At 48.0% G+C, this 13,324-nt stretch overlaps 1 protein-coding gene across 1 annotated transcript; it reads left to right on the top strand.

Moving 5' to 3' along the window:
* The first annotated feature begins 489 nt into the window (after positions 1–489).
* On the top strand, positions 490–12,345 carry LOC139372936 (indian hedgehog B protein-like). The gene is made up of 3 exons (XM_071112814.1): positions 490–933; positions 8,995–9,256; positions 11,494–12,345. Exons 1-3 carry the CDS (start codon positions 634–636, stop codon positions 12,213–12,215), a joined length of 1,284 nt encoding a protein of 427 aa, XP_070968915.1. The 5' UTR covers positions 490–633; the 3' UTR covers positions 12,216–12,345.
* The last annotated feature ends 979 nt before the right edge of the window (positions 12,346–13,324 follow it).

The raw sequence follows: 13,324 nt of genomic DNA, 5'->3' as shown, positions 1-13,324 counted from the left end.
CCAGATGGGAGGAGAGGTAGGCTGGGACGGGACAGAGGGCAGGACTGGCAGGGCGCGGTCTCCTCCACGGCATCTGATCTTTCGGAACTCTTCCATTTCCAGTTGAGCTGAGAGTCTTGCACCACAGGCCACGCATTGAGAGCCAAGCCGAGTGGCAGGAAAACCGCTGCGGGGACACCCTTTGACCGCTACCCAAAAAGCCCAGTCAGTCTGCGCACCGGGGCCTGTCTGACTGAGGGACGTTTCTCACAGCTAAGGGAACGGCTTTGAACCTGTCTGCCAAGATAAACGATTTTTCCCTATTTATGCGCGTGTCTCCGCTTGAACTGTGAGACGAGACGTTCACCGTGAGAGGAGCAGCTGAACGCGCCGGTACTTTATTATAGGGGATCTTACCTGGGGTTTTAAAAGACGCCGGCGCTGTACTCCATCTCCAGTAGCGCAGCGTCTTTTTGCGCGCCGGGATATGGCGAGTTTTGGGGACTTGGTGATTAATTTGTAACTGTCCTCCTCCCCCTCTTGTACCCTGTGAAAGGAGATAAGCAGCGACCAGGGGGAGGAGGTGTTTTAAATTGATCAGTGACATTTTTCTGTCACCTCCTTTTGGGGTGTCCGTTGGCGTGGGTGAGTGGAATGCTACTCCCCAGGCTCGTGGTGTGCCTCGCCGGGTGCGCAGTGATTCTCTCGCAGGTCAGCGAGGGCTGCGGGCCAGGAAGGGGATATGGCAAGAGGAGGTCACCGAGGAAGCTTGCGCCACTTGCCTACAAGCAGTTCAGCCCTAACGTAGCGGAGAAGACACTAGGTGCGAGTGGTCGATATGAGGGGAAAATAACACGGAACTCGGAGCGCTTCAAAGAGCTGACCCCGAACTATAACCCTGACATCATATTTAAAGATGAAGAGAACACAGGTGCAGACCGGATGATGACACAGGTAAGACTAGCCTATACCCTGGATAGACTAGATTCGTAAAGCCCTACTGTGATATCATGCTTCATTGGCCATGTCAAACACGTATCTGCACTTGGGACACTTGTATGTGGGATTGGGTAGCTCCCTAAAGCCTACCTCTTGTACTTTGTACAGCCTTTAAACCCGTGGACCTGTCTTATCGATGCGGTGTTATTGACTTTGGTTTCCTGGCCAGGAGCAGTGCACAGCACTGATTACAGAGTGCGTATTTGCACAACGTGCTTGAGTCACGCAATCCAAAGAGCGTATTGTTGGCAACATGATAGATATGGAGGGTGACTCAGAATGGTATTGGGATATGGAGAGGTTTGCCAGTCTGGCCCTCATCAGGTCGCCCGCAGGACATCAGTAAAAGTTGGACTGGCGGCTCCAATAACTGGTCTGATGGTCGGTTCCAACATTTTTCGTGCAGAGCTGAAATAGCATCACATGAGATATTTGGAGTTAATTTAAATTGGGGCTGCCGCATGCGTAAAGCTGGGCAGCTGCAACAAACCTTATAACGCAACCCCTTCTATAAAAGTACGGAATAGTGGAAGCATGTAATTAAAACACTATGTCCTCTGTTTTTACATTTTTGGGGAAAAACACCCAATCGTCCTACTTGGTCAGAGCCCGACTCGGTGCATATGCAAATGTTTACAGTTCGTTTAAGAGTTAACGGTCGCCTTTTGGACTGTCAGACTTTTTACGACACGCTCATTGATGTGGTTCCGAGAGTGGAATTTATTTGACTTCAATTCCCTAGGAATAAAGTATTTATATCTGCCTCTTGTGACCACGGGCTTCCTCTGAAAGGCGAGCATTTATGTCCCCCACGTGGAAACAGAGTGCCAGATCTCACTCGGGTTGTTAGCTGTCACCTCGCTCCAAGCGCACACAAACACACAGGGCTGCGCGTTTAACTTGACCTGCGCACAATTTATGTGCTCGGAGCGCGACCGCCGCCGCCTGCCACAGGAGACAACCTCCTGTTTGTTTTTCACCATTTTGTGTTATTTTTCTGTTTGTTTTTGAAGCACATGTGCAAAAATAGTCCACTTCACATGCATTCAAGACTTAATTATACACATTTTTCGCCTCTTATTTTTAAATCAGCAGCGGTGACTTGCCTGCCCGCGAGTGGCACTGGAGCGCGCATACAGACGTGACTGTTCAGCGGCTGAAGCCATAGGTGTGCACACTGCACAGGCACGTGTTGTCAACTCGACATCGAATGTTTGTGTAGCTCGTGGTCAGTGCGAAACCGCGCCTACAGAAACCCCGTCGATCTGTACCTTGAAAGTAAAACCAACAAAATTAATCGACTGATTTATGGACTCGAGTTCGTGTCTGCGACCGCAGAGAAAAAAAATTGATGTTAAAATCCACACCACTGTGAAAAGGCATCTATTGGGACTCTGCAATGAGCTATTCTTATCCCGGTGAACCTGAGAGGACCGACATGGAAAAATAAGTTAGAACACCATACATAGATTTTGAAATACAACATTGGCCAAACTAATAGCCTAAACCTATCCAAATGCAACACGTAAAAGACGCATAGTGTCAAAATATTATTGTAACCTATAGGGGCCACTACCAATCTAGCCCGAGTTTAGCTGTGCAGTTGGCCGAGAGTGGCAGTGCCTCTGCCTATGTCTCCACTTAATAGAAATCATGCGGTAGAATACATACACTGAGTATACGAAACATTATGAACCCCTGCTGTTTCCTTGACAGACTGACCAGGTGAATCTAGGCCAAAGCTATGATCACTAATGGATGTCACTTGTTAAATCCACTTCAATCAGTGTCGATGAGGGGAGGAGACAATTGAGTCATGGATTGTGTATGTGTGAAATTCAGAGGGTGAATGGGCAAGACAAAAGATTTACACACCTTTTGAATATTGTATGGTAGTAGGTGCCAGGCGCACTGGTTTGAGTGTCAAAAACTGCAAAGCTCAACAGCTTCCAGTGTGTATCAAGAGTGGTCCACCACCCAAAGGACATCCAGCCAACTTGACACAACTGAAGGAAGCATTGGAGTCAACATGGGCCAGCATCCCTGTTTCAGTCCGTTTGACACCTTGTAGAGTCCATGCCTGATAAATTGAGGCTGTTCTGAGGGCAAAAGGGGGGAAACTCAATATTAGGAAGGTGTTTCTAATGTTTCATACACTCAGTGTGGTATGTATGTATGTGTATACCCCGGTGCACAACTGAGCAAGAGGACAAGTACATTAGAGTGTCTAGTTTGAGAAACTAAATCATTAAATAGTACCTGCAAAACACCAGTCTCAACGTCAACCGTGAAGAGGTGACTCCAGGATGCTGGCCTTCTAGGCAGAGTTGCAAAGAAAAAGCCATATCTCAGACTGGCCAATAAAAAGAAAAGATTAAGATGGGCAAAATAACACAGACACTGGACAGAGGAACTCTGCCTAGAAGACCAGCATCCCGGAGTCACCTCTTCACTGTTGACGTTGAGACTGGCACTCTGCCTAGAAGGCCAGTCGGAGTCACCTCTTCACTGTTGACGTGGAGACTGGACAGAGGAACTCTGCCTAGAAGGCCAGCGTCCCGGAGTCACCTCTTCACTGTTGACGTTGAGACTGGACAGAGGAACTCTGCCTAGAAGGCCAGCGTCCCGGAGTCACCTCTTCACTGTTGACGTTGAGACTGGACAGAGGAACTCTGCCTAGAAGGCCAGCGTCCCGGAGTCACCTCTTCACTGTTGACGTTGAGACTGGACAGAGGAACTCTGCCTAGAAGGTCAGCATCCCGGAGTCGCCTCTTCACTGTTGACGTTGAGACTGGACAGAGGAACTCTGCCTAGAAGACCAGCGTCCCGGAGTCACCTCTTCACTGTTGACGTTGAGACTGGACAGAGGAACTCTGCCTAGAAGGCCAGCGTCCCGGAGTCACCTCTTCACTGTTGACGTTGAGACTGGACAGAGGAACTCTGCCTAGAAGGTCAGCATCCCGGAGTCACCTCTTCACTGTTGACGTTGAGACTGGACAGAGGAACTCTGCCTAGAAGGCCAGCGTCCCGGAGTCACCTCTTCACTGTTGACGTTGAGACTGGACAGAGGAACTCTGCCTAGAAGGCCAGCGTCCCGGAGTCACCTCTTCACTGTTGACGTTGAGACTGGACAGAGGAACTCTGCCTAGAAGGCCAGCGTCCCGGAGTCACCTCTTCACTGTTGACGTTGAGACTGGACAGAGGAACTCTGCCTAGAAGGCCAGCGTCCCGGAGTCACCTCTTCACTGTTGACGTTGAGACTGGACAGAGGAACTCTGCCTAGAAGGTCAGCATCCCGGAGTCGCCTCTTCACTGTTGACGTTGAGACTGGACAGAGGAACTCTGCCTAGAAGGCCAGCGTCCCGGAGTCACCTCTTCACTGTTGACGTTGAGACTGGACAGAGGAACTCTGCCTAGAAGGCCAGCGTCCCGGAGTCACCTCTTCACTGTTGACGTTGAGACTGGACAGAGGAACTCTGCCTAGAAGGCCAGCGTCCCGGAGTCACCTCTTCACTGTTGACGTTGAGACTGGACAGAGGAACTCTGCCTAGAAGGCCAGCGTCCCGGAGTCGCCTCTTCACTGTTGACGTTGAGACTGGACAGAGGAACTCTGCCTAGAAGGCCAGCGTCCCGGAGTCGCCTCTTCACTGTTGACGTTGAGACTGGACAGAGGAACTCTGCCTAGAAGGCCAGTGTCCCGGAGTCGCTTCTTCGCTGTTGATGTTGAGACTGGTGTTTTGTGGGTACTATTTAATGAAGCTGCCAGTTGAGGACATGTGAGGCATCTGTTTCTCAAACAAGACACTCTAATGTACTTGTCCTTTTGCTCAGTTGTGCACCGGGGCCTCCCACTCTTTCTATTCTGGTTAGAGCCAGTTTGCAATGTTCTGTGAAGGGAGTAGTACACAGCATTGTACGAGATCTTCAGTTTCTTGACAATTTCTCGCATGGAATAGACTTCATTTCTCAGAACAAGAATAGACTGATGAGTTTTAGAAGAAAGTTTCTTGTTTCTGGCCATTTTGAGCCTGTTATCGAACCTACAAATTCTGATGCTCCAGATACTCAACTAGTTTAAAGAAGGCCAGTTCTTTTGCTTCTTTAATCAGGATTTTCAGCTGTGCTAGCATAATTGCAAAAGGGTTCTCTAATGATCAATTAGCCTTTTAAAATTATAAACTTGGATTAGCTTAAACAAAGTGCCATTGGAACACAGGAGTGATGGTTGCTGATAATGGGCCTCTGTACGCCTATGTAGATATTCCATTAAAAATCAGCCGTTTCCAGCTACAATACTCATTTACAACATTAATAATGTCTACACTGTATTTCTGATCAATTTGATGGACAAAAAAATTGCTTTTCTTTCAAAAACAAGGACATTTCTGTGACCACAAACTTTTGAATGGTAGTGTATACACTACATTCGGAAAGTATTCAGACCCCGTGACTTTTTCCACATATTGTTACATTACAGCCTTATTCTAAAATTGATTAAAATGTTTTTTTCCTCGTTAATCTACACACAATAACCCATAATGTCAAAGCAAAAATAGGTTTTTAGAAATGTTTGCAAATTCATAAAAATAATCTGAAATATCACATTTTCACAAGTATTCATACCCTTTACTCAGTACTTTGTTGAAGCACCTTTGGCAGCGATTACAGCCTTGAGTCTTCTTGGGTATGACGCTAACTTGGCACACCTGTATTTGGGGAGTTTCTCCCATTGTTCTCTGCAGATCTTCTCAAGCTCTGTTCGGTTAGATCGGGAGCGTCGCTGCACAGCCAATTTCAGGGCTCTCCAGAGATGTTAAAACGGGTTCAAGTTAAAACGGGCTCTGGCTGGGCCACTCAAGGACATTCAGAGACTTGTCCCGAAGACACCCTTGCGTTGTCTTGGCTGTGTGGTTAGGGTTGTTGTCCTGTTGGAAGGGGAACCTTCACCCCAGTCTGAGGTCCTGAGCACTCTGGAGCAGGTTTTCATCAAGGATCTCTCTGTACTTTGCTCTGTTCATCTTTCCCTCAATCCTGACTAGTCTCCCAGTCCCTGGCGCTGAAAAACATCCCCACAGCATGATGCTGCCATGAGCATGCTTCACCGTGGGGATGGTGCCAGGTTTCCTCCAGACAATGCGCTTGGGTTCAATCTTGGTTTCATCAGAACAGAGAATCTTGTTTCTCATGGTCTGAGAGTCTTTAGGTGTCTTTTGGCAACTCTAAGCGGGCTCTCATGTTCCTTTTACTGAGGAGTGGCTTCCATCTGGCCACTCTACCTTAAAGGCCTGATTGGTGGAGTGCTACAGAGATGGGAGAACCTTCCATAAGGACAACCATCTCCACAGAGGAACTCTGGGGCTCTGTCAGAGTGACCATCGGGTTCTTGGTCACCTCCCTGACCAAGGCCCTTCTCCCCTGATTTCTCAGTTTGGCTGGGCGGCCAGCTCTAGGAAGAGTCTTGGTGGTTACAAACTTCTTCCATTTAAGAATGATGGAGGGCCACTGTGTTCTTGGGGACACTTCACCAGATCTGTACCTCAACACAATCCTGTCTCGGAGCTCTACAGACAATTCCTTCAACCTCATGGTTTGGTTTTTGCTATGACATGCACTGTCAACTGTGGGACCTTATATAAACAGGTGTGTGCCTTTCCAAATCATGTCCAATCAATTGAATTTACCACAGGTGGACTCCAATCAAGTTGTCGAAACATCTCAAGGATGATCAATGGAAAACGGATACACCCGAGCTCAACTCACAGCAAAGAGAGTGAATACTTATGTCAATAAGGTATTTCGGTTTTATAGGGTACTGTGTGTAGATCAATGAGGGAAAAAAATGTAAAATCCATTTTAGAATAAGGCTGTAACGTAACAAAATGTGGATAAAAAGTCAAGGGGTCTGAATACCTTCCAAATTCACTGTGTACATATAGGTGTACCTAATGTTTTGTACACTCTGTTTATATATGTGTGTGTGTGTATGTATGTATATATATATATATATATATATATATATATATAATACACCTACCAGACACGTACACTGTATGTGTTCTGAACAGAAATGTACACAGGGTGAAACAGTAAGGGCCTGTGTATATCACCGGCTTTGGGAATCCTGTGACCTAACCCACCCTTTCAGTCTGCAGAAGCTATATGTCACACTGTCTACATGTCCCTCGAATTGTAATCTGGACCTCCAAGCCAGTTCTGCTGCTTTTTTCTATTCTTCCCCTCTATTCAGGGAATGATTTAGACCTGGGACACCAGGTGAGTGCAATTCATTATCAGGTAGAAGAGAGAACCAGCAGTAGTCCGGACCTCATATAGGATGAGATTTGAAGACCCTGCTCTGTGTGTTCAGTTATCTTCATAAAGTAGTGTCATGTATCCTATTGTGAATGAGAAAAAAATAATGAGAAATTTAGCTTTAGGTGATCTGAGGGCAAGTGTGTGTGTGCTTGGTGCGTGCGTGTGTGTGTGTGGTGTGCTTGGCGTGTGTGTGTGTGTGTGACTAGGGAACGTCCAACACCCTCAGGGTCCTCAATAGGACCTCTCACCCTCTATTTGCTCACCCTCACCAGACCCAAATTTGGGGAGAGCTGCATTGGCTGGCTGTTCATACCCACCTCTCCCTCTATCCTCCTGTCCATACCCTCTAACTTCACACCACCCCTCTACCCCAATACCCCCCTAACCTCACCCCAACCTACCACTCCATCCTATCCCACCTACCACTCCACCCTATCCCACCTACCACTCCACCCTATCCCACCTACCTCTCCACCCTATCCCACCTACCTATCCACCCTATCCCACCTACCTCTCCACCCTATCCCACCTACCACTACACCCTATCCCACCTACCACTACACCCTATCCCACCTACCACTACACCCTATCCCACCTACCACTCCACCCTATCCCACCTACCACTCCACCCTATCCCGCCTACCTCTCCACCCTATCCCACCTACCACTCTACCCTATCCCACCTACCTCTCCACCCTATCCCACCTACCACTCTACCCTATCCCACCTACCTCTCCACCCTATCCCACCTACCTCTCCACCCTATCCCACCTACCACTCCACCCTATCCCACCTACCACTCTACCCTATCCCACCTACCTCTCCACCCTATCCACCCTATCCCACCTACCACTACACCCTATCCCACCTACCACTACACCCTATCCCACCTACCACTACACCCTATCCCACCTACCACTACACCCTATCCCACCTACCACTCCACCCTATCCCACCTACCACTCCACCCTATCCCACCTACCACTACACCCTATCCCACCTACCACTACACCCTATCCCACCTACCACTCTACCCTATCCCACCTACCTCTCCACCCTATCCCACCTACCACTCCACCCTATCCCACCTACCACTACACCCTATCCCACCTACCACTCCACCCTATCCCACCTACCACTCCACCCTATCTCCGGTCCCTAACTGAGACTCTCAGCCTCCTCTCTCGCCACAGAGAGCAAACACCCAGGCTGATGAGACTGTAGGGGGGCATTGTCTGCTGGCCAGATGCAGAGGGGGAGGTGTTGAGGAGTGGGGCCTTCTGTGGTGGGGTGGCTGGTTTGTTGAACAGCCCCAGGCTTCTACATTGGTTGGATGGGGTGGATGCCTGATGGATAGCTCTTGCACCAGGGTTCTTTCTCAATTGGCTGTCCTCGAATGCTTGTGTCTGGACTTTTTGATCTTCTCCTCCAATGCCTTTTGAGCAGGATGTGAGAAAAGAAGACACGAGGAATCAAGGAAAGACCATTGAGAAAGAGCTATGGACTACATTGTGTAATGATGTGTAATCATTCTTTCAGCCATTTTAAGTCCATGAACTGTTATAAATGCACTTTGGATTACACACTGACACATGTAGATTCACCCCACATCTCTAACACTCCTGTCTCTCTCTCTTCCCTCCCCTCCCTTCCTCCCTCTCCTCCCTCCCATGACCCTTAACCCTTTACCCTCCCGAGCAGCGCTGCAAGGACAAGCTGAACTCTCTGGCCATCTCGGTGATGAACCTGTGGCCGGGGGTGCGCCTCCGGGTCACAGAGGGCTGGGACGAGGACGGCCACCATTCTGAGGAGTCGCTCCACTACGAGGGACGGGCGGTCGACATCACAACCTCTGACCGCGACCGCAACAAGTACGCCATGTTGGCTCGACTGGCAGTTGAGGCCGGCTTCGACTGGGTCTACTACGAGTCCAAGGCCCACGTGCACTGCAGTGTGAAGTCGGGTGAGAGACGGAGAGAGAGGGGCAGGAAGGAGGGGAGGGAAAGAGGGCTGAAGGGGAGAGCGAGAGGGAGATTGAACAAGCATCAGAGAGAGACCGGAGGAAGGAGAAAGGAGGATGTAGCAGTAACACACTGTGCATGGACGTCTGTTTCACCTAACTGCCACTAATGAAAAAAAAACAACCTCTCACTCTCTCGGTACGTGATAATAGTGAAAATATGGATAGTGAATGATTTGATACACAGTGAATGATTTGAGAGGGTTTTTGACTGCCTTCACCTTAACTGGACACACATTGGACACTTAGCAGAGGAGGGACAGCATCACCTCTACATTCCTTACTAAACATAACACTGAACCACTTGAAGACGCCCTTCAACAGTGGCCACCTCGTCACTATGGATCAAATCAAAACGGACGCCTGCTTTTTTTTGGGGGGGGGGTCACAGCTAGAGGGACATACAGCCGCTTTGGGTGACTGACTTCTCAGCTTCTTCCCTAACCCCTTCTAACCCTCTTCACCACAACTGTCTCTTGACCCATCTATGACCTGGCCTGCTTAAAGCTTACATTAGGATCAGTAGAGTGACTCACCATTAAGGGAGAGGTAGCTACTGCAACTTTATGTGGTCACTCACTCACAACCCCCCTTTTGCTAGAAATGATTCCCTTATGTTACTGGCATGCTATGCTGCGGCAATATGTTGGTGTGCAGCATTGCTTCAGTTGACTTTGTGTCTCTTCTGCTTCTTCTTTCTCCCATTGATGTAGCCTCATTGATAAAGCCACAGACGTTAGTAGTGTAGCTAAGCGATGATCCTTGTTCAGGACTGATTTGGTTGTCAGGGGAACGGTATAGAACACAGAATAGAGCAAAACAGAGCAGAGACAGATCAAACTGTCTTCTCTTGTACTACGTGGTGCCTGAAATGATCTTTCCCTCTGTCCTCTCTTTATTTCATTTCCCTCTATCCTCTCTTTATTTATTTTCCCTCTATCCTCTCTCTATTTATTTTCCCTCTATCCTCTATTTATTTTTCCTCTGTTCCTTCTGTCTTTCCTACCCAGATCGGGTTGCGAGTCACCAGTCCTTGACTTGATCGGAAGACGGCACCGGGCGCCATTTTTTATTTTTTTTTCCCAACTGAAACCTCAAACTGTGAAAAAGAAAAACCACTCAAGAAAGACATCTCTTCATAGACCAAGAAGTCTCATCTGCTGCTACAAGTGACATCATAATACCAAGGCTTCCTTGAAACTCCATTCTAACACTTACTGAGGGGCGGGGCGGTAGGTAGCCTAGTGGTTAGAACGTTGGACTAGCAACCAAAAGGTTGCAAGATTGAATCCCTGAGCTGACAAGGTAAAAATCTGTGGTTCAGCCCCTGAACAAGGCTGTTTCTAGGCCGTCATTGAAAATACGAATTTGTTCTTAACTGACTTGCCTAGTTAAATAAAAGGTCAAATATAACTGAGTGGGGGACCCAAAAACTGACACCAATACAAAGAGCCCACGAGGGAGCGCTACCCAACCAGACCCCTACTACATTCAGGACTGGAAAGGTGAATGAAGAAGAAGAATGATTTACCAAGAAGGTGCCCCTAGATGCTGATCTTGGGTCAGTTTTATATTTTCCCCACTAATGGAGCTTATGATTGGGGGAACGGAAGCTGATCCTAGACCTGTGCCTAGAGGAAACTTTACCCCTGAACAACCAAGTACATGGCATGTTACACCATACATTGGAGATTATGTGGAGTTTGAGGTTATGTTGGTGCAGTGGGCGGAGTCTCGGTCCACAGATGATTAACCTCCACTTCCTGATTCTCCGATCATTTGGCTGGACCTGGCCTTGGTCCTACCTTGCACAAATATTTGTGTAGATAGACTTGAGATAGTCCCAACGTACCACATCAAGTTCAGCACCTTAAAACACAAATGAACACAGACTTACACACACACAAACTGAGGGATGGAAACACACACACACATTCAAATAGCAGCTTTAATCTTTCAGACAGCTTTTGTTTTTTTCTGTGGAGTAGACGGAAATAAAGAAGCTAATATTTATTTAAAGGGCGGAATATATTTGCTATGCGTAGACTTACTGTGTACCTACCCACCTCACAGAATGCATTGTTTCACAACCTCTCTCTCTCTGTCTCTCTCTCTCTCTCTCTCTCTCTGTCTCTCTGTCTGTCTGTCTCTCTCTCTCTCTCTCTCTCTCTCTCTCTCAGAGCACTCCGTTGCCGCTAAATCAGGGGGGTGTTTTCCGGGAGGGGCGTGGGTGACCCTAGAGGACGGGGGTCAAAGGTTGATCCAGGACCTGCAGCCGGGTGAGCGAGTCCTCGCCTCTTCAGGGAGTGACGGCAGCGGAGAGCTCGTTTACAGCGAGGTCCTCACCTTCCTGGACCGCGACCCCGCAACCCGGAAGGAATTCTACACCATTGGGACAGAAGGCGGGGTTAGCCTGTCACTCACCGCTGCCCACCTGCTGTTCGTGTCCAAGGGAAACTGCTCTGAAGGGGCGGAGCCAACTCCGGGTAGTATGAGGACGGTATACGCCAGCGACGCGCGGCCGGGACAGTGTGTGCTAACCACAGTGTCTGGGGAGGGGGTTGGAAAGGGGGAGGAGGGGAGAAAAGACGTGGGGCATCTCTCGCGCATCTCCAGGGTGAGTGTGCAGGAGGACAAGGGTGTGTTTGCGCCCCTCACCCGTCATGGGACACTGTCGGTGAACGGCATGGTGGCATCGTGCTACGCGGTGGTGGACGGGCATGACCTCGCCCACTGGGCCTTCGCCCCGCTCCGCCTGCTGCACCGTTGGACTGGCTCCGCTGGCGGACATTTTGGAGACACCGGGGTTCACTGGTACTCCCAGTTACTGTACTGGATAGGTAGTCTGCTGCTGGACTCTGGACACTTCCATCCCTGGGGACTGGCTGACCCAGGGAGGTGAAACTCGAGCTGGGGAAGAGGAAGTAATGTAACTGGCTTGGTTGGTGAGATATACAGACCAGATGACCCACTGGACTGATGCCCCATTGGACCTGACTATAAAAGGGCGGGGTTTACCTTGTTCTCGAGTCTAGCACACTGATGCAGAGGGCGGACTCTCAGGAAAAGGGTGGGGCTTGATGACTGACCACGCCTATTTCATTGGAGAGAGGAGATTGAGCCATGAATGAATCTGGACAGAAAGACAATGTGTTCTCTCACACCATAGTATACAAATTATTGTGACCCCCGAGGAAAAACTACCAATGGGTGTGTCCTCTTCACACAGATGGGACAGGTGGACTGGTGTCTGTGTTGAGACCATAGTTTCTAAAGGGGAGAGAGTTTGTTTTATTTAACATTGAGAGGTGTCTCATTGAAATCAAGCCATTACGAAGAACATCTAAAGCATTTTCTTTTTTGATCTTTTTTGATTGCTTTTAACATGTCCGTAACACGACACAACTATGATGTCGCAACTTGGCAACTGAAGGAAAGTATAGGCTTCATGTATAGAACATATCTAGAGGTATGATATTTTAAGGCAACATTTACTGTATTTTATGAAAGCGATGTCTGAAATATTTATGATTTTAATATTATGTATAATGAGATATTTAAAGATTTATTTTTTGAAATTAAATATTATGGAAATGCTCCTGGTTTTGTTTTCTATTATACATCGCAACATTGTAACTATCTTTGCTGTAGATATGAACCCAAGCAACAACTTTAAAGGCTGAAGCCATAAAAGTTATATGAAGGCTTCATAAAGCATTTAAAATGGTTGTTTTCGTAAGTCTTGGCACAGCTTTCTCTCACTGCCATCTACTGGTAGACCATGATACGGTACGAGGGTGATCGACAATTCCACGTGATAATACGCTTCTATGATCTCAATTTAACTACACTGCATCGGTGAATCCCATTCAAACCAAGATGCAGAATACAAGTATAACGATTACATTTTGTGGCCACGACGACATGTAACAAAATGTAGCCTACAGATGGCCTACTTTCTCTCAGATTATATAACTGTTTTAAATCATAGATGGTAGACTGTTAAAAATA

This window comes from Oncorhynchus clarkii, chromosome 18 (genome assembly GCF_045791955.1).
Source record: "Oncorhynchus clarkii lewisi isolate Uvic-CL-2024 chromosome 18, UVic_Ocla_1.0, whole genome shotgun sequence".
Lineage (NCBI taxonomy): Eukaryota > Metazoa > Chordata > Actinopteri > Salmoniformes > Salmonidae > Oncorhynchus > Oncorhynchus clarkii.
Note: the sequence above shows the minus strand (reverse complement) of the source record. Positions and strands in the feature narration are given on the sequence as shown.